The sequence below is a fragment of the Phocoena sinus genome, chromosome 5 (genome assembly GCF_008692025.1).
Source record: "Phocoena sinus isolate mPhoSin1 chromosome 5, mPhoSin1.pri, whole genome shotgun sequence".
Lineage (NCBI taxonomy): Eukaryota > Metazoa > Chordata > Mammalia > Artiodactyla > Phocoenidae > Phocoena > Phocoena sinus.
Genome location: NC_045767.1, coordinates 125,847,464 through 125,871,741, shown reverse-complemented (window position 1 = coordinate 125,871,741; position 24,278 = coordinate 125,847,464). Strand labels below are relative to the sequence as shown.

General features: G+C 45.5%; 1 protein-coding gene across 1 annotated transcript in view; it reads right to left on the bottom strand.

Annotated features, from left to right (window-relative positions):
- UNC5C (unc-5 netrin receptor C) overlaps positions 1–24,278 on the bottom strand; it is a 188,479-nt gene that overhangs the window by 5,661 nt on the left and 158,540 nt on the right. Inside the window, exons 12-15 of the mRNA XM_032632018.1 lie at positions 22,299–22,467; positions 18,190–18,423; positions 4,797–4,946; positions 2,678–2,842 (exon numbers count right to left, since the gene is read on the bottom strand). Coding sequence (XP_032487909.1) covers positions 2,678–2,842; positions 4,797–4,946; positions 18,190–18,423; positions 22,299–22,467 — 718 coding nt within the window. The remainder of the gene's footprint in view (positions 1–2,677; positions 2,843–4,796; positions 4,947–18,189; positions 18,424–22,298; positions 22,468–24,278) is intronic.

The window sequence follows — 24,278 nt, the reverse complement described above, 5'->3', positions numbered from 1 at the left end:
CAGCACTCCACGGGAGAAACGACTTTCCTTTCCTGTATTCTGACTCTTCCTGAAGTCACTTAGAAAAACTAGATTTTCCCAAGGGTCCTTTTTGAACAGGCTATAGAAAACAGAGGAGGTGAATAGATAGGATGGCTATAGCAGAGTGAGGCTCTGTGTGCACGGAAGTGCTGTGTGTCAACAGTTAACAGGGTTATAACGTCTTTGTCTATACTGTAGTTAAAACTAAAAGTCCTAACGAGACTGAAGCTTCTTTCTCTTCTCTACTTTTTTTTCCCTCTTGCTGGTGATGGGCAGCTTCTCCTTTATTACCTCCCCTGTCCCTCTAAGGAAAAACCTTTTATCATCATTTATCCTCATACTTTTAACTCGTCTAGGCATTTTCATTCTTAAACTTCATTTCGGTGAGACTAAAGGCTTTATCTCTAGGTAAGGAATCTCTGGCCAAGGCCCCTAGAGAGGAGCAATCGTCCAGCTCTTGACATCACCCCGGCCTATGTCAAGCACAGCCTGGTCTCCCTGGGGGGCAGCAGGCCCTGTGCCTGACTGCAGAGGCCAAGGGCCGAGGAGCTTTAGAAAGGAGCGCTGGTGACGCCTTGTGCAGTGGGTGGCAGGGGGAGGGCAGCAGCACTTTCCTGGCAAGTCAGCTCATTTTCAGGAGATGGGACGTTGGAACTGCAACCCCGGGCCGCCTGCCGTGTGACCCTAGGGAGGAGCCCTGTCCAGAAGACAGGCACCACCAGTGGAGCCTTTTCTCTGGTTGGTTGTGGCTTGTCAGCCACAGGGAACCCCTCCTCGAGCTTTTGATGAGAATCCAGGTCTCGGGGCTCTCCAGAGCCAATCGTTCACCAGCACACAGCCTGCCTCCCGACATCAGTACCAGCCCAACTCTCCCCGCTCTGCGGGCCACATGCACCGCATTCAAATGCTAACAGCAACGGTGGGACTCGGTGACCCAGAAGGAAAAGCAGCAGAGTGGCCCCTAATCCCCAAAGTCATCTGACTCGGGTCATTTCTGCCTCCCGCTAAGTGTGCTTGTCTGTCACAGGCCTCTGAGGAGACTAAAGGGTCGGCCTGAGCTGACTGCCACCAGGTTACAAAAGAAATCATCTTTCCCCTGTGTTGGCACAGGAAAGAAAGTCCTTAAACGGATCACACTATGACGTGACACTGTCTCTTCGGTGAGGGGCTGGCTGGCCTGGCGGGGGGGTCGGGGGGTGGTCAGCCCTGACCAGCGCGCTTTCATTCGCGGCCACAGCTCATCTGCCTTTTCATCACATCGCTCATGCTGAACAGAAAGCAAGCATCAAAGGAGCAGACCTCCTCGCCACCACCCCCCCCACCACCAAAATTCCACAGCCTTTGTTGTGGCTGGAGCTGGGTGGGTATTGAGCTTTGCAGACCTGCTGGGCCTGGAAAGTGAAAACACCCTCCCGAGCCAGCAGGGGTGGTGCTGCGGGCCAGGGAGATGGGCCCGCGCACAGAAAGGCCCGGCGGTTGCCATGGCGCCCTGACACCAAGATCATGCCTTATGAATGTCACCGAGGCCTGTGACTAAAGTTGTTTATGAATCAAAAGTCTCATGAAACGGAGGGAGGAAACGATGACCGCAGCTCGCCAGGCTGTGGGAAAGGAGGAGGTGGCAGCATCAAGGCTGACGTGCTTCCCCCCTCGGTTTGCTAAGGAAGACTGTCTTTAAATACGACATGTGGAGTGAGACACGCCGAACAGGGTGACGTTTCATTCGTCACTGTGCATGAGACAGCGAGGAAGAAGGAGTCTTTTAAATCACATACCGTCCGGCTGTACTTCTAAAATATGACAATTCTGTGCTGTCGCTCAAAAAGCAACGCCAAGCTCAGCTCCACAGGCCCCGGACGGTGCTGCCCCCTTCCTCTCACCCTGTCCTTTTCCTTTTGTCCCTCCAGCCTGAAGCGTTTCCGTGGTTCTAACTCCAAGCCCTGGGGTCCCAGGTAACCAATAAGGTCATGAGCACCCCCTCTTTCCACCCAGAGAAGTCTGAAATAGCTGTGATGGTTTTATACGTCTCTATCTCAGAAATGACAGAGTCCCACCTGAAGGAAGTGACGGTCACAGCGAGGAAAGGCAGTGTGATGGGCGCCAGGGGGGAAATGCCTAGATTTTACTTCTATTTCTGGACTGTCTCTCCTACCTCGGGGAGAAGGGCATCTCTTCTATTTGGAGGATGATGTGTAAGAGAGCAACGAGACCAAGAGACTTCTCCTTTCGACGTGGAGATAAAAGGAAAGGAGGCCAAAGGAGGGGGCAGGGAGTGCACGGTCAGGCAAAGCAGGTGAGTTCCGAGGAAAGAACCAGAACAGGAGGAGAGGCGGAGGATACAAGGAATGGGACAGCAGGGATGCTTGGGGAAAGTTACTCTATGTGTGCGATACTTAAATTGAACCTTATACTTGAAGTCCAGATCTGTGTAAAAAGTTCACGTCACAAAACCTAAAAGTCCTGTTTTTTAAAAGGGATCCTCTATTACACTTTCATATAATTTTAGCTCCCTGTGTTCATTAAAAATACTATTCTATGAACCAGCAGGCCCTCCAGAGCGCTTTTCAGGACTTCCCACACTGAGATACTTTATACCCCACTGGCCCTCCCGGAGGTCGGTCTCTCCTCTGGTCTGAGACCAACGAGCGCCTCTTACCTCGGACACGGTACAGTTTAGCTGGAAGATCTGCCCTTCTCCCTCCACCTGCCGCACACAGAGTTTGCAGACCAGCTCCACTGTGTTCAGGCTAAATCTTTCCAGAGTGAACGTGCAGTGGAGGTTTCTCTGAGACCCACTCCAGATGTGGTAGAAAGGAATTTCCTGAAGCATAGAAAAGGGTGAGCCACAAATGAGGGACTAACGCTCAAGGAAGCTATCAGCGCGCCGTGGAGTACTCGTCTCAGTACTGCACATGTTAATTACCTGATTTAATCCTCACGCTGGGTCCATGCACAAGCACATCCCAACCTCTTCAGGTGAAAAAAAACTGAGGCCCAGAGATGTTAAAGAACTCACCCAAAGTCCCACAGCTAGAAAGTGGCAGAGTTGAGGTCTGAACCCAGGGAATCAGCCCCAGAATCCTTATACCTAACCAGCCTGCCGCTTCTCTGTCACTTACAAAAAACCCCCCCCAAAACAAAGAAAACATCATAAATGATCTTTTTTTTAAGGTTTAGACAATTGCCCAAATAAAACCTACACACTCCAGTCATTGCCCATTAAAAGGAACCCCTGCCACGGTACCCTGGAGAAAAGCAAAGTCTAAAGGATGACGCACTGACCCAGTTCCCTTTTGTGCCTACGCCCTCCCTCTGCACAGGATGGGCAAGTCAAAACTCACTACAGGTTGGAAACCGGAGGCTTGATTAGCTGCCACAGAAAAGTTCTTGGCCTAAAAGGCACCAAGCCTCTAACAGACACAATTGTCTATGAGTCTAGATCACCTCACAGAGCCCAAGAATCTTTTTATCAATAAAGGGAGAAGAAGGATTGATACAAAACAGTAGACCATGTTGGTTAAGAACACAGGCTCTGGAGCCAAATCCAGTACAAATAGGATGCCTTCCCCTTGCTCACTTGGTGGTTTGGGGCAAGTTACTTAACCTTTCCTCAGTTTCTTCATCTGTGAAAGACTGTACCTAAGCAACAGAGTACCTGAATGGAGGGGGTTAAATGAGATTAATCAAAGTACACGAGAGTCTGGCAGATGGTGAGAACTCAGCCAGCCTTAGCTTAAACTAACATCAGGTTATCTTTATAAAAACAACTTTCCATTATGGTTGCACAAAAAGAACTGTTCATAAAAGGGGAAGATCTGTGGACTTCTATGGCAGTTGCAAAATCAGAGAAAGAAGAAAGCAAAGGAGGAGATTTCATGAGGAAGTTAAAGCCGATCTGTCAAGCAAGTGCTGAGCATGTACCCCCATCAGAGCTCGAGACTGTAAGCAAACCAGTGGGTTTGTTTCCCACAATTTCTGTGTAAGTACCAGACATCTGAGAGTAAGAATGCAGCTGAAACTCTTCCCTTCATCCCTTCTAGTATGTTCATGACTTACTACATCAGGAAATCACAACCAGTGCAGCTACAGTGCAGGGTGTGGGATTGGATTTGCACGTGTGTAGACAAGGATTCACTGCTGATCCTAAGGGTGTCGATGACTCCTAGGATGGGTCTGAGGCTTGGGATCCCATCACACAGTCTCCTGAGAGCGTGGGCTGGCTGATGGAGGATGAGGTGAACACCTCTGGAGAGTCTTGTTTTTCCCACACACAGCTACATACAGTGGGACTTGGGACCAGTATGTTTATGCTGTTATTTAATAAAATCCTGACCAGGTTTTATTTTCACTTGCTATCCCAGCTTCCAAGCTGAGGTTCCGTCTACGTTTTCGACGTAAAGGCACTCTCCTAGCCAGGCTGAAGCCTCCTTTGTGTCATGTGGGATAACAGTGTTCCCTTTCTCCTATGAATGCATCTGAGGCTGGTTTGTACCAATTCAATGTTAACATTACTCAGAATGCACAGACAGGATGGACTTGGAAATCTTATTTACTAAAACACTGATAGTAAAGTTATCTGAAAGAGAATTCAGAAAAAAGCATCTCCTCCAGTATGTCTAGAGTATTTTTCAAAAAATCCTAAACACCCCCCAACTGTTTTGGACAAACGAGTGCTGAGATAGGATTACTTTCAAGGAAGGGAGTATCTTCTGTCTAAATCATTCTAGTCCTCTTGCAGATGTCTCCACGCCTTTAGTTCAGCTTGGGAACCTTACCTGATATTTGGCCAGCAATTTGCTCTTCCAGAGGGAATGGGCGACATCATGAATGGACAGGCGCAGGTTGTGGGTGCTGCCTTTAAAGTGAAGAGCCTTAGGTTCTTCTAGGAGCTGTCCTCCCATCTGTCTCTCGAGCTGCAAGACTTCCTGCGACGACATGTCCCAAACCAAAAGCAAATATGAATGACTGGCATCACTTCCATAGTATGCTTCCTCACTCTGCCCCCAGCCCCAAAACCTAACTGTGCAGCGCGTGACCTCCATCCTAGAGCCCCGAGACCCTCCAACTGAGGCCCCCGCCAGTCTGCACGTGACTGGGCCCTACTGGCCATGGACTGGGTCAGCAAGCCACACGACACTGTTGTGCGGTACATTCAGTACAGTCTACACTTCCTGATGAACAAGTGGGGTATTTAATCAAATACGGGGCAATGACAATCAGAACCCAACATGGGGAGAATCCCCCCAAAAAGAAAAAATTGGTAGAAACGTAGATAAACAGATATGTAAGTAGATTTTCAATGAACTTTTAGGGAAAGTGGCAAAACAACTAGAAAACAAACCAGATCTTAGATTGGAAATACCAGCTAACAAATAAAAATCTGGAATGTGTTTTGGGCACTTTTTCTATTTTTTTTTTTTTTGTTTCTTTACCTACAGAAATAAAATTTGTGCTTAAAATGATCCACTGCACAATTCCCAATTATCAAAAAATAAAAATATGCTCATTAAATATTCTAACAGAGGAAAGTACACTGATACAGATTAGGAGGAATTTTCAGCACCAACTATTGATCTAAATAGTCACTCAGATTAAATTTTTTAAAAAACCACCTCATTTTTCAAGAACCATGGCTGATTAAATTTGCTATGTAACTTTACTTATGCTATAAAGATATAACATGAAGATAAATTCTGTATCCACTTCCACTCCTCAAGCTAGCTAATGGGAGTTAATGAAGCATTTCCAGCTACAGCTGCAATTATCCAAACATCAGCAAACCAAAAGTTATCAATGAACAAACATCCCGAGTCCCCTCTGCTGTCTGAACCGTCCTGGTGCAGTTTGTTCCTCTCGTGCTGTAAAAGTTTTAGTGATAAGAATACGCAGGCATCTGTGACCTTTTTTCCCAAAGGGCTTCAGGAAAATAACGGATCTTATAACAATATATAAACAAAATACGATTTTCTTCTTTGGTGAGATTTCAGTCGGAAGCATGGGGTTCAGTAACACAGGTGATCACTCAGGCCATTCCACAGGCGTGTATAGGGAACCTACTCCCGCAGAGATAGATGGTCCCAGTGCAGAACTGTGGTCCAGTAAGTGCAGAGCTTACCAACATCACTGATTAGATGGAAACAGCTCATTTCAAACTGCTCCGTTACTGGTTCTTAGCACCCTCCATCTTTGAGTCGGGCCACTATTCTGCACAATGCAAGCTGCCGAAAGGTCCTATAAGGTGTAGGGAATATGAGGGTGATGTGGAATGTGGTCTCAGGCAGGGACTCCTCTAGTTAGTGTGTAATGGAAGAGATGAGGCAATAGCACATTGACAGAGATGGGAGTGGTCCAGCTACTTGAGAGCACTGACGTGGAGAATATTCAACTTTGCTGGCTGATAAGCAGCTGTTACCTGTGACGAGAGACAGCACTCAGCCACCCCGACACAGACGCTGTGTCACTGTGCCCTGGCTCTGCTGTGCCCGCAGCTCAGCAGGCTCCAAGGGTCCCCATAGGCCTCTAGACGTACCCAGCACAGAACCGTACACGCTCCTCACGAAACACCCTCCCACAACACTTCACACTCCAGTCCTCGAGGAGAATCTGGCCATGCGGGAATAAAGACGGATAAGAAAAGCGAGGGTTAATTGCAGTTTCTTCCGCTTCAGCAGGAAGGCGTAATGAGCTTATGTTGATCATGTTCAGGGTCTAGTTAGCATAATAGAGAAAGCTGTTGTTCCCGGTGAACCCGGCACCTGACAAATTCTAAAGCTAAGATGATGTTTGTTTATAAGCCATTAGAAGAAAAGAAACATAATTAGAAATCTTTGAGATTACAGTCATGCCAATCAATCAGTTCTAGCTTCTCTCCAGTACACCCTAATTACCTCATCAAGACATCTAAAGAGCAATCGATAGTAATTATCTGATTACTATAGATCTTCATTATGTCCAAATTATCTCCCTGGGATGTCTAAAAGAAGACGCATTGTATTCCGGGAGGTAACTGTACCCAACAATGTATAATCCACACCCCATTCCTACAATCAACACAGATCGCCAGGGGAGATGGAGGACATGATCAGTTTTCTTGGCAGGGATGACCACTGAAAAAAACCGAAACTGCCTACTGGCCATGACCTTGAGGTCAACAAATCTAATACAGTACCACATTGTGAGTGCAAAGTCTGCGTAGGAGGCAGCCCAAGAATAAGGCTCAGTCCTTGGCTTCTTCGGCATTGACCCCGAAAGTCATGGTAGAGAGTTCTCCCAGTGAGGAGAGAGACTGGGCTGGCTCAAGCCTTTTTTTGAGAGAAGGTACCAAGTAAAGTGCCATTTTAAAGAACATGGTGCTGGAGAACACACTCTCTCCATATTCTTAATTTCTCCATCTCTCCGCTAACCCGGAGTGACACAAAGCTGCTGCACACAGCTGGGAGGAACCTGACTTCTCCGTCCTGTTCAGTTGGACAGGAACCCTGGTGAGAGATGAACTGCCCACGAGGATGCATCCATGCTTGGAGCAGGGTCTCTAAACATATTTGACTGCACATGCCATCAATCGAAAAGAAATCAAGCCTGCATTTTGTTTCTGTTTCTTTATAAGTTATATACCTACATTAACACATCAATATGTTAATGTTATAAAATATACCTAAGGTTAAAAGTATGTGCTAAGATGAACAGACACAGAAGTCTTTAATAGTGTCTATTTTTACCCCCCAAATCTCATTGGCCTGGGGGTTGTGAAGTCCATTTTGGAGACTGCTGGCTGGGGCAGCTGTCCCTCCACTAGTACTTTGGGAGAAATCAGCCAGGAGTAAATGATTCAGTAAGAAGAATCCTTACCACACTTAAATTTAACATTTTTTTTTCTGAAAAGTAGCAACCGGTATCATCGCACCCAGGATGTTCAACTTCAAGGGAACGCGACAAAATAAAGAAGACAGTAACCAAAGCACAAATATAAAACATTGAAGTGTGAATTAAAGATATTACGATCAAAAACTAAAACAACTCCTTGGAAACTAAAATCACCTAGAGCCACACGAGAGGGAGATGACCTGCCACATACAGCAAATCTCATGTATAAATTTTACGTCAGAAAACAGAAGAGGCAAGCCCACTTGATAGGCTACTCAGGGTTTTGTTCCATACTGTTATGTTTTAAGTATCATAATTTCAGATATTTTATAGCTGATCCCACTTAAAATTAATGTAACATTTTAAAAAGCTTGATTCTCTGAATTCCTTCTGCATGAAATCATTTTGGTTATTATACATGATACAGAGAACATACAAATAACAGATGTGTGAATCAACAAAATACAGCTTTAGAGTCACATGCTCTCCTCTCAATCTTCCTGGGAGCATTCATTCAACACACCTGCCAGGAACCACGTCGGGTTCTGGGACGCACACACAAGTCAGCCTCCGTCCCAGCCTCAAACCACACTCACAAACCTCAGCTGTGGGGAGACCGACATATAAACACGTAACCCCAACGTAGCGTGCTCAGCTCTAAGCTGCTTTTGGGTCCCAAAGGTTGGGATATTTCACACACCTTACGAGAAGACAGGAACAAAATATATTTAAGGTCAAAAGAGTTAGGAAGACTTAAGAAAAATATCGTGACCTTGGAAAGAAATGCTGTAACAGGAATTGGGATCGTCTAGGCTCTTTGTTCTCAGAAATATAGATGTCGCCTTCCTCTGCAAAGGCTGTCCTCCCTGCCGGAAGCACCCCTGCCTCGGTGCCTTGTTCGGGCTCTGCTTGTACAGGTGTCCCTTTCTGCCTGCCTTTGTCAGTTCTATCTCCAGCGTAACCTTGAAAGACTCTTGCAGGGGTCAGTTATCAACAGAAATGTCTCCAGCCCATCCTTCCATGGGAACACACACGTGAACCCCATGCCGCAGGGAGCAGGCCTGTGCATCAGAGCCGGAGCCCGCCGGGACCTGGGCAACCCCGTGGGGCAGCCGCTTCCCAGTGTGGTGGCTGCTTGGAGAACGCAGGCTCCCCGGTGGCCCTGAGCACGGGCTGTATGGATTCAAGGAGCCTGTGAGGGACTGTTCGAAAGGCAGGGACGAGGGACTCCACAGGAGAAACAAGGAGCATTCACAATAACTAACTAAGCCAAGACATTATCCATACCAAGCCATTAGCCCTGGCCGCTTAAGAGCCACAATAAATGCAAGCTGTTTTAAAGGACTGCGCGTACAAAGGGAGCACCTCTGGCCTCTACGCAGCCCTCCCCCCCCCCCCCCACCCACCCCGGGCGCCGCACCCTCATTACGGCGCGCGGGAGGAGCCCTGCGACTCCTACCCTCCGGCCCCCTAAGCCCACGGCTCTGCCGCCCGCCCGTGTTCCTCCTCCTCCGGGCCCTTTCCAGCCCGGGCAGGTGTCAGCCTCACAGCTAGCGCACACGAGTGCCCCCGGTGGCGGGGCTGCCTACGCTGAGATGCCTGAAGCTCATGTTCGGGAACGTGACGAGTCTCCGCCTGGGTGCAAAGCACTGACTGTGTCCCAGGACCTGCGTGAGGCGCCGGGCCCTGGCTTTGCCTCTGCACTCCGTGCTCACCCTCGTCCGCCGTCTCCCCCGCCCTGCGCTCGGACGCCCCTGGCCCTGCTCGAGGACGCGCCTCCTCTCTCGCACCGCTGCTCCCAACTGTGCCTTCTTCTTTGAAGGCATACTTTTTTTTTTTTTTTTTTTTTGCGGTACGCGGGCCTCTCACTGTTGTGGCCGCTCCCGTTGCGGAGCACAGGCTCCGGACGCGCAGGCTCAGCGGCCATGGCTCACGGGCCCAGCCGCTCCGTGGAATGTGGGATCTTCCCGGACCGGGGCACGAACCCGTGTCCCCTGCGTCGGCAGGCGGACTCTCAACCACTGCACCACCAGGGAAGCCCGAATGCACTTTTTTTAACATCTGGTTTCTCGGGAATACAATCCAATTTGTGGGTTCTCCAGCCTTTAGCTTCTCCCTCTCTGTCTCTCTCATTTTCCCTCCAACGACTCTTACCGGCTACAGAAAGGAAGACACAAATAATGAAACTTAAATCCCGTATGACACATTCAAATCGCTTCTGGAAGAGAAGGGTGGGGGCGGTGAAGCCAGGGCTTTGCTCCGTTTTCTCTCCTTTCTCGGTGCTGTCTGGATGGGACCTGTCCTCGCATTCTTTCCTCTGGACAGAAGCCCAGAGCCCTGGATCGGCTGCTCACCGCTGCCAGGGAGCCTGGGGGCAGCGCCTAGAGCCTGGGCAGGTAGACGCAGCTCTCGTGGGGACGCGCTAAGATTTCCACAGGGCAAGATCACCAAGGGCAGCGAATGGAGCAGCAGCCAGCCTGGCATGCCAGGGGTGTTCGCTTTGGTTTGGCCGTGCGGCCCCAGGGGGAGGAACCCTCACTCCACGCTCACGCAGGGCGGGCCCTGGACCAAGCACAGAAGGCCAAGTCGTGCGCTTGGAGACTCGCGCCCACCTCCGCCAAGCTTCTGCCATACGGACTCAGGGCTCTCCAGGCACAAAGAACACACCGGCAGACGCTCAACATGCCACACAGGTCAGACCTCAAAAGACCAACCCTCAAGGACTGTGCTGTTTTAAAAATAAAAATCACATCTCCTCCCATCAGATTTTATGGAACCTGCTTTGCTCCTGTTCACTCTTTAAACCTGTGTTGGAACCTGCCCCTGTCATCTGGGGATGAGGAATGTCTCTCTTTGCCAGAGGCTATCTTATCTCTGCTGTCGCTATCACAGCAGTGGGCCGTCCTCTTCCAAAGCAGAGGCCAAAGAGGCAGGGCCACTGTCGCTCCTGCCCCCTGCCAGCTCCCAGCGACACCAAGCTCAGCTCCCTGGGGCTGCACGGCCAGCTGCGGCAACATCTGACCATCAGCCGGCCGCTCCCACCTGCTTGGGTCATCGTCACAGGCGCCCAGCCTCGCCGCACTTTCTCTTTCCGGCCTCATGCTGGGGTGCTCCGCTCTCCCCCTGAGTTTGTCTGCCGTACTTCGTCCCTAATAATAACAAAGTTGGACTCGGGTGACCATGTGCAAACACTTCCCATCAAGCCACCTTATTTCTAGGGCTCTGCCTGCTGTTCCCACAGCTGCTGTCACCACGGATGCTTGGTCTGAGCTGCCACTCCCAGCTGCCCAGTCAGGTCGGTTTGTGACACCTTTAAAGCAAAATGCTGAAGGGCAGCACCCAGGGAAGTCGCCGTGTGGCTTGTCCACCTCTGGGCTTACTTCTAAGGAAAAGATGGTCTCACACATCTGAGTATTAGGAATAAGACTTTTTAGATTGTTCTAGAACTTCTGGAGTCACTCTTGTATTCCTTTTCACCCTTGAACATTTATTTTTTAACTTCTATATTAGTTTCCTGTTTCTGCAGTAAGAAATTACCATAAGCTTAAGTGACTTAAATAACACACATTTGTTTCCTGACAGTTCTGTGGGCCAAAAGTCTGACGCAGGTCCCACTGGGCTAAAATCAAGTGGTAGTAAGGCTGCCTTCCTTTCTGGAGGCTCTAGGGAAGAATCCGCTTTTTTGTCTTTTCCACCTTCCAGAGTCGCCGACATTCCTTGGCTTGTGGTCCCCTTCCTCCCTCTTCAGAGCCAGCAATGGCACATCTCTGATCCTTCTTCCATGGTCATATTTCCCTCTGACCATAGCTGGGAAAGGTTCCCCATTTTTAAGCACAAAGTAATGAGATCAGACCCATTCTGACCATCCAGGATAATCTCTCCATCTCAAGGTCTATACTCTCATGTTTGTAAAGTCTCCTTTGCCATGTGAGGTGACATTTGTGTGCAGGTATCTCTGGGGACTCATTACTTCATCTACCCAAACTTCTATTTCCTCTTCTCTCTTTCCCCCCTCTCTCTCAAAACATAAATTCAGCACTGCAGACCATTTCGAAAATATCTGATGGGGCCAGAGCCAAGTCTCATGAGAAGATGATAAAGATGGAGTACATTCAGAGGCACCAAAAATAACCCTGTCCCTAAATAGCTGACCAACCAGCCTGCTACCGAACCTGACACTCACCCCACAATCAGATCACAATTAGAGTTAATATCTTCACTGAGCCCTTGTCTTCAAAATGCCATTATAATCTAAATGCCCACCTAGGCACAATTAACATTATCTAGTGACTGTTTTATGCCAGGAAGTTTAATAACTTTACTCTCTTTCAATCTTTTAAGGGTCCCTGATTCAGACCAAATGAAGTCCCGAAGAGGTCAAGTTCAATGACCAGGGCCGCAGAGCTGATGAGCGGGAGAAGCAATCCCGTCAGCCAGCTCGACTCAGGCTTTCCTTTGACACCACACTTCCTTCCATACACTGAGCAGGGAAAACGCACTTGTCACCTTTAACACATCTGTTGTTGCTGCTATCTAATGCGTGTGTTACATGTATGAATATATTAACATAATTCCAGAGACCAGGATCCTGAGAATATGAAACATAGGTTATGCTAGTTCTGAGGTGCTTTGAGGGAAGTGAAAGGAAAGATAGGGTTCATGGGGCCAATCCAATGGAGGGCCAGCCTTTGTTGACCCAGAAGAGGCAGGCGTGAGGTGTTCTTGGTTCAGCAGGGTCACAGCTGGCCGTGCAGGAGACATCAGAAGGACACGGGTGAAGATGCACCAGGTTTCAGGATGAACTAGAACTTGTCATGGGCTACCTATGACTATCTACGACTGTGGCCCAAGAAACTGAGTACCATGCGATTCTCAACTAGGATTCCTATTTTCATTTTCAGTGTCTCTTTCATTTTTCTCTCATCTTTTCTCATAATAACGATTTTTCACAGAGTTACTATGTTACAGCCTAGATTAGGGTATGTGAAAAATGAAGTAATCTAAAGACGACTCTCTCCCATGCCAAATGACTACATAAAGAAAGCGAGTACATGTCATTTGGTTTGTATCACATACACATTTGTCAGAAATTCAATTAACAACGTTGAATGTTATGGTATGTGAGACTACTCATATTTTATGCAAATAACTCCTCTTTTAGGTTCAGAGTTTAGTATAAAACCCTTTATTAGGAAAGGAGAATCTTATAATTGTACCCCTAACATAGTGGGACAGAAATTACTTACATCAACGCTGATGTGTATTTCTCCCTGAAGTGTTTTTAAACTTACCCCAAATATAACCTTGCTCTCTATTAATTTCTGGTCTATTTATATTAGGAGTTAAGTCTCTGCAAACAGCGAAAGGAAAAAAAACAATACTACTTTAATCACCTGAAGAGGAGGTAACGAGAAAAGCTGTGACCTACCCAACTCAATCTTTTCAATAGATGTGACCTCTTTATTTGAGAATGGAACCGATTCTAAGGTATTCTCACGATTCATAGCACCTTTATCCCTTTACACGAACTCAACTCACTCACTGCTCTCACTGGTCCTTCTAGCACATGCATGGAAAAAAACAAACAAAACAAACAAACAAAAAACACCTGAAAGGTATGTAAAAGAATTCCACTGTCTCCTGGCAGCCTTGACTTTTACTCCAGCAGTCACTGCCAGCATTCTAATTCAGCACTAATGCTTCCACGTTGCTAAATACAGCTTTTAAGTTTCAGACGACCACTTTTGCTTCCAGGTTTAACAAAACCCAGCGAAATTGTTACAAAAGCTACCAAACTCAAAGAGGTGGGTGGGGAGATGAAAGAATGCATCAGGGTTGCTGAGACTGACTGATGTGGTATCTTTTTTTTCCCCATCCACATGGACAGTATGATCATAAGTGGGAATTAATATTATCAATATGTTCAGATCCAGACACGGGGCCAGTCTTTTTTCTAATAGCTCTCCAGACTGTGTAGTTCTGACCCCTGAGAATGAGTGCTGCACTGAGCTTCCCTCTCTGCCCTCGTCCAACCTTCTGTGAGGGTTTCTGCAATTCAGAAAGAATCCCCAGTCCGCAGCAGTAACGCTAAGAAAACATCAAGTCTGGGAAGGCCCACCTGCAGGTATCACTTGCTAGCTGGAGACACAGGTGGTGGAGGAGTTAGATTAAAGCCCAAACAAGGAAGTCGAGCTCCTTTTCATCAGAGCCCAGACTAGGTGAGAAGAGGCTGAAATAAAAGGTTTGAAAGGTAAAGGACAGCAGCTGAGGGAGTGTCCCTTGAGTGGCACCATAGGTGTTAGATCATTGCAGCACATGAAGGGGCTGCGGTACCATCAGGGATTTGGGGAGAGTGGGAGAGGCTCGGAAGAAGTGCTGTGTGAGATCTCACGAGTCAAGGAGAAATACATAAAAGGATTGTGGAGAAGCAGGAGAGCCACAGCTTAGGGCAGATGTCTTGACAGTATAATGGACTCAATCAGGGATTTGTGATTTTTTTAGAGAAGCTCAACAGGCCGCAAGTAGACATAGAGGGCTTGTTCAGTGGAGGTCATATGTAGCTATGGAAATTAGAAAGCCTGCAGCAGCTTTAGATGGCAAGAGATTTCTGAGTGGAAGTGAGTTCCCTGTAGATACGGGTAAGAGCAGATGAAGGTTTGTGGACCAGGAGACCAGGGACAGTTGACGGAGGTTTTCCTTAAAAACAAAGAGCAGCTTTCATGCACCTTGTGGGAGAGAGATGGAAGGTCAGATCCTTTCACAGGTAGAGACCTTGGCGCAGTTCCTACTGAGGATGCAGTACATCTACACTAGTGGGTAGACGATGAAGAATGATGTAAAGATTACTAGAATACAATTGGGCAAAGGAACTGTGAATAAGAGGTGACTTTGAATTTGAGAGGATGAGGGGAATAAAAGGAGGGGAAAGAAAGACCACGAGGCAGGTACTGCTAGGGTGGAGATTGGAACTAAGGGGACTCTGTGCTGAGGAACTGAAGTGGGTAATGGATCACAGAGTAACAGAATAAAGAAAAACAAACCAAAAGGCCAGCCCAGAAGTAGAGCGATGCCCCAGAAGTGGTCAGGGATATGAGACGTACTGGAACTTCTCCTCTTAGCCTTGTGGTTGGTTAGGGGTGTGGTCCTCACTGCAGGGACTGTAAGTGATACATGTTAGTTGGGAGATCCAGCTGCAGTTAATGTGAGCAGGTGAAGGAATGGGTGAGAAAATGATTTGAGGATACAGGAAAGTTTGTCCTAAGTAGGATTAAAGTTCCGAAAAGACCCCTGAAATTGTTTAGTGTAATAGATCTTAACCTTGGTTGCACAGTAGAATAACCCAGGCAGTGCTCAAACAAACAAAAAACCAAACCCAATACCTACACCAATCAGATCAGAACCTTTGGGTTGGGACCCTCCAACAAGTCTCTTTAAAACTTCCCAACTGACTCCTGTGTGCGCTGGATAGAGAATTATTATTTAGGATTTAGGACGAGCATAAGTGAGGAGTGCGGTGGGCCCGAAGGAGGAGGTATTTGGAGAAGAGACGCAAAAGACAGTATTTATGGGTAAATTAGAGGAGCAGGGCGATGGGAGAGAGGCTGGCGGGAACACCAGCAGGCGAGGTGCCAAGAGGGCAGAATTGAGGTGATGAAGGGCCTTTCTGAGTTAATCGGCCCCGAAGTTCCAGTTCAAGCACGGGCGTGAGGCAGTTTTGGCTGGACTGAGCTGTCTCTTCGGTATGTTGGTTTACCTGTAACTAGGATTTTGGTATTTCTGCATTATTCAACGATCATGAGGTACAAGAAAGCCTTATCCATTATTCATGTTTCTTTCAGGCTAAGTGCTGGATCCCCAGATGCTGAGAATTTATATATGTCTATTTGGAAAGCACTGACCATGATATAAACTGCTCTTGGGTTGTTTTTACTTCTCAAACCTGTTTGTCAGTCTTTCTCATCTCTTTTCACTAATTAACATAATCAAAATTGTTTTATGAAATATTACTTTTTTTGCATGGATTGTATGTGTGTTGAGAAGAAAGGTCGAGAGTGACTGAGTATAAGAACTATTTGTGTGAATATAAAATGTGTATCAGAAATTTCAAATATGATGTAGATCTTCTACACATGCTTTTTGCAATGACTTTTCTTTGAATTATTAAGAAGATTTGCCTTAATCAGACCCCATGGCTCGCCTACAAATACAGTTTTTCCTAAGGATTTAAGCCTACGATGATTTCTATCCAGACAGTGCCTTAACAGTATCGCATTTGCAAGGAATACAAAAGAAATAACCTTAAGCTTTACACTAGAGCTGCGTGTTCGCATCATTTATTTAACATCAGAAACTCCTACAGGCTCAACCATCAAAAATATACCCAGGGACCGAATATGTCTCATCTCCTCCATGGACACAACCTGCAACACTCAGTTTTCATGACCCAGAACTATTCTCTGGATGGAAACTCCAGAAGGAAATACCCTGAATTTCAGAAAAACAATAATTCTTCTCTTGGCTTCCCAGATGCGTCTTTCTCCTACTTCTCCCCTTCCTCCTCTGGGTACTCCTCTTTCTGTAGTTCTTTTGCTGGCTGCCCCCTTCCTCCCTTGCAATGGCAGGGCTCCCCTGGTCCCTGTGCTCTAGGGTGTGGCTCTCTGAGCAGCCCACTTTAGGAGCAGAGTCCAGACTGCAGCCAGCTGCCCGGGGAATGAAGCCTGCTTTCTCCACTCAGCAGCTGTGTGGCCTAGAGCAACTTACTTAACCTTTCTGTGCCCTGCACATCTGTAAAATAGGGATAATGGTGTCCTACAGGTTGTTGTAAAGATTCAATGAGTTAAGAAAAGATACTTAGAATCTTGCCCGGCACATAAGAAATTCTCGGTGATGTTTATTAGCTTTATTATTATTTTCTCCCTCTACTCTCCCTTGATATTCTCCTCAATCACCACGGAGGACAAATATCAATATTATACAGTTGGTTCCTGAGTCTCTGTCTCAGGAACTGCTCTCAGTTCAAAGAGCCACCCCTATATTTCTAACTGTCCATGGGGCACCTTTGTCCTGATGTCTAATCCATACCTCTAATTCAATATTCCAAAGGCAAAGTCACCATATCCACAGTCCAGAGCTACCTGCCCCTGAGTTTGCTACTGTTACTTAGAGGCAGACTTGATCTTCTGCTCTACCCATTCAGGGTTAGTCACCAGGGCCTGCAAGAGTTACTTAATAGGGCCTTTCGTACCTATTCCCTTCCTCTAACTCCTCTGTCTTCACTCCAGCTCTACCATGCTTTTCCTGACTCGATTCTATCTTTTCCCTGAAAGCAGACTAGTATTTCTAACATGTATTTCCAGTCATGTCTATCTTCTAGTTACATCTCTCTAGTGGTTCTCCATTAACTCAAGAAACTGAATCTCCACTCCTCTCTCTGGTTGTCAAGGTCCATCCCAAAAAAACTCCTATCAATCATTCTAGGCTTTCTGGAAATAACATGCCGCGTAGAATCTGTATTTACTGTTCCCTTTGTGCTTCTTCATGCTGTTCCCTTCACCCAGAAATCCTGTATTTTTTTCCCCATTACTGTTGGTCAAACCCTGCCTTCCTTTAAGGTCAATCTCAAATGTTAGCTCCTTTTCAGATTTTCTCAAAATAATATGATGCCTCCTTCTCCTGAATTCCCACAGAGCTCTGCATTCATCTACGGCATGTGTCACACTCTGACTTGCTTTGTAATCCTCTGCATACTTCTTTTACCCCTCTTTTCAGATAACTTCTTCAGAGGCACTTACTATATCCTTTAAAGCTTCAAATGGGAGAAAATGAATGGCAATAATAGCACCAAGAATTAAGCCTATTTATTCTGTAAAGCAGCAGCCTGTTGTCAAATGCTAACCCTCTTCCTCACGGTCCTCATAAAAAGAATGGGAGAGCATATAAGGAAGTTGCACACAAGAGGAACATAGAGTGTGAGCAATTATGCCAGTTCCTTTTATAGGAAGAACACAGCTGAGACAAACAAGGAAGCAGATTATTTACCATCCACAGGTCTCACTGCCAAATTCTTCCACTTCTCAATTTTTCATTAAAAGACATCAAGGAGGGTAATAAACAAAAGTAGCCCTCGGGAGGAATCAGCGTAATGGAAACAGCTTATTCATCAGCATGGCTTCAAGAAATGTCTAATTTGTTTTTGTAACTGCCATGTTCTGGGGCCCGACACTTGTGTTCACGCACACAGGTGCACGTACGTAACGCATACCGTCTCTAGGTGTGAGGTGGGCGGGTCAGGCTCGAGTCACTTACCTTCAGGGCATCCTGAGTGTCATCCAGACAGTAGACTCGGAGGCTGTACTCCAGAGAGGAGCAGCAGAGTGGCCCGAAGATGGCCAGCTTCAGGCGCTTGGCGGCTGCTTTGGTGATGGACTGCCCAACCAGGGAGTAGGCGCCCAGTTTCTCGGAGAGGAGGTGGCAGGCCTCTGCGTCCAGCTGAATGTAGCAGGGGGTGGTGAAGTCTTCCTCTCCGACCACCACCACATCCTGCGGGCCGAGAAGGAAGGGGCAGCGACTGAGCCTCCTGGCTGCCGTGACGGTGGCCAACAGGGGTGCACAGATCAGGACTTCTTCTCCCAAGTTCTGATTATTCCTTTTCCTACTCTTTTTTTCTTTCTCTGACTTTATTATACTTCTATCAATATTTCCATTCTTAATCGTTCTCTCCCTTACTTCCCTTGCCTTTATGCTGATAACATGCTTTATTTAGAAGATCTTCCTTTAGTCTTTTTTGATCTTCTAGGAATCTACATTGCTGGAATCTACCTAAAATTCCAAAAGAAATGTGTAAGTTATCCTTTTAACTTCAGCATATTTGAGTTGAGTATCTGTTTCTGATAATTTGCTTTAATCTCTAAATTGCTAATGTCATCCAAAAGTACTATCTTATTTCAATGTCATTTTAGCATAGTATTTTCCCCTGAAAATCTAGGGGTTTGAAAAGAATTTTTAAAAAAGAATCAGGGAAATTGAAGAATTATGCAATACCATTCTACTAAGTTCTTCCAAACTCACCCATCACTTACTTTCCAGAGCAATACACTGCTTGTCCTCATAATCTGGGCTCTTGGACTTTGCTAAAAGCACAGCGTGGCAAACTCTATGCATTTGACACATTATTTTTCTGTCTATTTTTCATGTACGCCTTTAAGCAGTCTCACGTTTTAGATTGTTAACATTCAGCAAGAAATAAGTGAAACTGATGAGTTTTGTACAAGTAGTTACTAACTTGACTAGGTTTTGGTTTAACCAAATGACTCAGGCCATAGAAGAAATCATCTGAAAGACCAAGCATAGAATCCATAAAACAAGGGTCACAATTCCACATGCCTCCCAGGGCAGAACGGTAACAGGAATGTGTGAAGCAGGTAGGGCAGAAGGTAGTAAGGAGTGGTGGAGACTGTGGTGAAGCAGAGCACAAGCCTGTCTAAAGAGCTCAGTCTCCGCTGGCTTCAGCCATTGCGGCCACGCAGGGATGGGCTCTCGGTACTTTAACCGTAAGCATCTTTGCCGGAGGCATTTTTGCCGCATAGCTGATTGGCTGTACAGCAATTCTGCTGTAAAAGATGAAACAGCAATAAATAAAAGAGGGACATTAACAAAAATAAAAAAACATGGAAAATGAATAACAAAAGTAAAAAGACTTTATTATGGACTACAAAATATTTAAAAACATTTGAAATGTGTGTAGATTCATGGCAGCACTGTGCAAACAAATGATTTTATTTAGTGGGTTGTACCTAAGCACTTGTCTTCAAAGTCTTTCATTTGTAGTATTATACATATTTTTGCTTGTTGATTCAGCTCCTCATTTGGCATTCCACTTTTCTTTTTCGCTAAAATTTCTTCTTCATTAAGAGAGGTATCGGTTTCCACATACTGGGATGCATTTATAACTGAGCTTTGTATTATGGTGTGAAAGCCTCTACACTGTTGTTTGTTCTTGGTACGTATTGTTACATGTCCCTTGACAGATGTTCCAAAGTTCTATGGGACATGTGGGCTCGACTCGGTGCCTTTTTGGCCGTTGGCCTCTTTCAGATTTATGTAATATTGAAAATGGTAGTACCGTGTCAGTGGAGAGATGAAACCAAGCTGTCAACCAGTTGAAACCAAACTGTCCACCAGTTATTTTATCTTTAACAGCAAAATTGCCTTAAGGCCAATTAGTTATGTGGCAAAAATGCTCGTGGTAAAGATGTCTATGGCAGAGACGCTCACAGTAAAAGTACCAGGCATGGCAGGAATGCAGGACCAGTGAGGACACAGCCTTTAGTTTTTCAAGAGAAGCTGTAAGTTCAGATTATTATGTGAAATCTTCCAACTTTTAACTAATTCAAATTTAAAAGAAAATTTCATTTGGGAGAAACAAAACCCATGTGTGGGCATGATTCGGCCTCTGCATTAGGCTACTTGATCTCTGCAAAGGCAGCAACCGTAGCTTCTTTGCTTCATACCGTATCTCAGTGGGCCTGGATCACGGTGAACAAATGGTTATTTGTCAAAAACATGAACAAATGTTTCATCATAAATTGAGTCCCTGGGGCTGGACAAAGCTGTGAGAGGAGCCACCTCAGGTAGCTGTTAGGCCATGCAACATCACCCAAGCTAAAGTAACGACTGTGTTTTAATAGCATCCGTGAAATCATTTCTTCAGCTAAACCTGTACCCAAAGATAAAGCTTAAACTGAACTGGAAAGGAGAAAAAGGAGCTCAGCACTTCCACGTTTATTCCAGCCCCAAAAGGACACCTGCAGAGAAGCTGCTTTCTCCAGCACGGCAAGGGCAAGGCTCAAGTGTCATTTCCTGATGGCACGTTACAAAAAATCTCCTAGAAGAAATGGTGGAGAATAAAGATGCTCCATGTTCCTGTCACAAATAGAAGAGTGTTTTCATAAGGACTTCCTTCTTCTACTCTTCACATCTTTTTTTTTCTTCTCCTCTTATTATTGTTGCTATTGTTGTTATTACTCAAATCCAGAAACAGGGTTTAGGGTAACAGGCAGAGAATTGTGCAAATAACTTAGGATCCCTTTGGGATGTTTTTGGGATAAATCATTTAAACTTAAATGGAATTGAAGTTAGATCTGGTACAGTCCACTCTTAACGTAATGTATAGCCCTAGACTTCAATCCACGACCTCTGGCAATGAGTGACCCTTCACCTTCATGTGGTCAAGAGGAGAGCACATCCATATAGAGGGGACACTCCAGGTAATCCCAGGTATGCCCTGCTATGCTTCTACCTCCACTACTAATTTTTCCTAAAATATTAGGGGTTTGAGTCTTCATGCATATTTTTTTTTCCTAAAAGAAAAATACTGAGGGACTTCCCTGGTGGCGCAGTGGTTAAGAATCCGCCTGCCAATGCAGGGGACACGGTTTCGAGCTCTGGTCCGGGAAGACCCCACATGCCACGGAGCAACTAAGCCCATGGGCCACAACTACTGAGCCTGAGCTCTAGAGCCCGTGAGCCACAACTACTAAAGCCCATGTTCTGCAACAAGAGAAGCCACAGCAATGAGAAGCTTGCGCACCGCAACCAAGAGTAGCCCCTGCTCTCCGCAACTAGAGAAAGCCCACACACAGCAATGAAGACCCAATGCAGCCAAAATAAATTAATTAATTTAAAAAAATAGAAAAATACTGTAAGTAATCACAAAATATATCCAACATGCATATTGGATAATTCTCTTTATAATGACTACACAAATCGTTCTTTTTTAGGTATTAGGTATAAAATATTCATGGTAAATATAACACATCCTTTTGCACTTAATTTCAGGTGCTAACTGCAGGGTTCTGATGTAAAGAACAGGATCTGTTTAAGGCACTGTCCTTAAGCAGTTCTGATGGCAGCAGTTACAGAGAGTCAAGTTGCCAAAGACGTTCTTCATTGTACTGGAGCTCAGGATACACCCTTCCTGTTTTGCCTGCATTCCTGGGACCTGTTAGCAAGTAAGTGTGTAACATTTTCTGACCCAGGTGCAATGTTTCTCTACCTGAAAATTAAAATAATAAAATATATATATATAGTTTCCCTTCCCAAGATAGTATGTATATGCAAATGGGACTTATGTAAGGCTCTGAAGTACCCCTTCCCTATGAGTTAGCTAATGCTTGACCATCTTTTTCTTTGTGTCTATCAGTCAGTAGATAAAACACTCAGGAACCAGTGTCTGTCTGTCTGTCTCCCCCTCTCCCCTCTTTGTCTTCCTCTCTCTGTTCCTCTCTCTTTCATTTTGAGTATAAGCTAAAATTCCACTCATGTGTTGCTTTAAAAATAAAAGCCTTCCCATAATTGCCCTTGCTTATCTGCATGGATTGCTCCTGGGTTCTATCTTTATCCCAACAGAAGCTCACCTCCCACTGTCCCTGCGCTGCCTGGTTCTTGAGCTGTATCTTCCAGTCCTCGGTATTGGGATCTGCGCAGTGATGCATAGTGAGGATGACAGGGCGGGTCAGCAGAGCTCCTGGAGGCCCACAGCTCACCACAGGGGTCAAGAGTGTCTGAGAGTCCTCCATGGGCGGCCTAGGAGGAGAGCAGAGATCTGCGTCATGCAAGTTCCATAGTATTTATGTACTACGTACTGAGATTTCAGATCTAAAGTTGCACAAATAGCTTCTTCTTGGATTTTTTTTTCTTTTTTTTTTTTTGTCGGGGGCAGGGGGCAGTGGTGGGGTTGGGGCAGAATTAAATGGGAAGACATGCACTTTATACCAAGACTTTGATCTTGCAAGACTTGAGGTCTCTCTAATAATAGTGAATCTGCCTGTGTATCTTTGATCGCTCCCTTCAGACACAGGTCTGCCTTTGCTAATTTCCTCTGAATTCATGTACTGATACGTTCAGGATGGAATGAGAAGGAACAAGCGTCCTTATGAAGTTACATAAGCATCTTTTCTGATAATACTTGCCAGTCGTTTCACAGAGTTTTACATACTTCCGTGTTTTTAGGACCTAACTTGAAAAACACTTCAAAAAAATCACTTTAGGATAAGGACACCCTAGAGCTAAACTTCTTCCACATGACTTTCAGGAATAATTCAGGCTAGCATAGCAGATTCATTTTTTTCAAACATGACCAAGAAAGAATGTAGAACTGTATTTCTATAGCAATTTAAAATGATGTTTCTCTACATGTACACTTCATACTCAGAATGTGGGTGGAACGAACTTCAAAGATCCAAATTCTTTATTTTTACATGTTTTTTTTTTTAATTGCCTTATTTTTTCCCCCAACAAGATTGTAACCAACAGCCAATGAATAAATTAACCCAAGCTGTCAGTTGATATGTGAGGAAGTAGCCCCAAAGTGTTGAGTGGATTGCCCCAAGTCTCACAACTAACAAGCACTGGTACTGGGACTACAACCAATGCCTTTGCAAAAACAATACAACTATGTTGTCAGAATAGTATGAGTTAAGAAATCCTGGACTCACAAAATTTTAGAGGAGGAAGGGCCCTCAGGGCCAACAAGCACAGAGCTTCTCTACAAGATGCTGACATGTGGTTAGTGCTTTAAACTCATCCAAAATTGCAGTCCACTACTACTGAGGGGTCAACTCATCTATTATCAACTCAATACTTAGAATGAATACAATCTGTCTTCCTGACACTTCTCTCCACATATCCTGACCGGCTTTCTCTCCACGTTGGCATGAAAGAGCCTCTCAAGCACTTAGAGATTATTACGGTATCTCTAAAACGTCATCTTCTTCCAGATGAAAGCTCCTCAATTTTTGCAATTTCAACTAGAAAAGCATGGTTTCTTGATCTCTCCCTATAATTCTATCTTTATTTTCATAGAGATGTCTGTCAGTGTTTCACTATCTTCCCTAGAGTGAGGCATCTTGAAATGAGTGTAAGACAGTCACCCCTTAGTATCCATGGAAGACTGGTTCCAAGGACCCCCCGGCAGACACCAAAATCCCTGGAGGTTCAAGTTCCCTATATAAAAGGGCACAGTGTTACATAAAAGGGCATATAACCATTATATAAAAATTATATAACCATTATAACCCCAAAATTATATAACCATTATATAAAATGGAATATAATCTACGCGCATCCTCCCACATACTTCAAATCATCTCTAGATTACTTATGATACAACGTAAACGCTATGTAAATAGTTGCCAGTGTGCTGCAAATTCAAGTTCTGGTTTTTGGAACTTCCTGGAAAAAATTGTTTTTTCCAAATATTATTGATCCAAGGTTGGTTGAATCTGCAGATATAGAACTCACAGATACAGAAGGCTGACTGTTCTCAGGTATACAGTGTAGGGGGACTACTGTTTTCTCTGCTTTGGGATATGGAGTTATATCAGTGCCTCACGCAA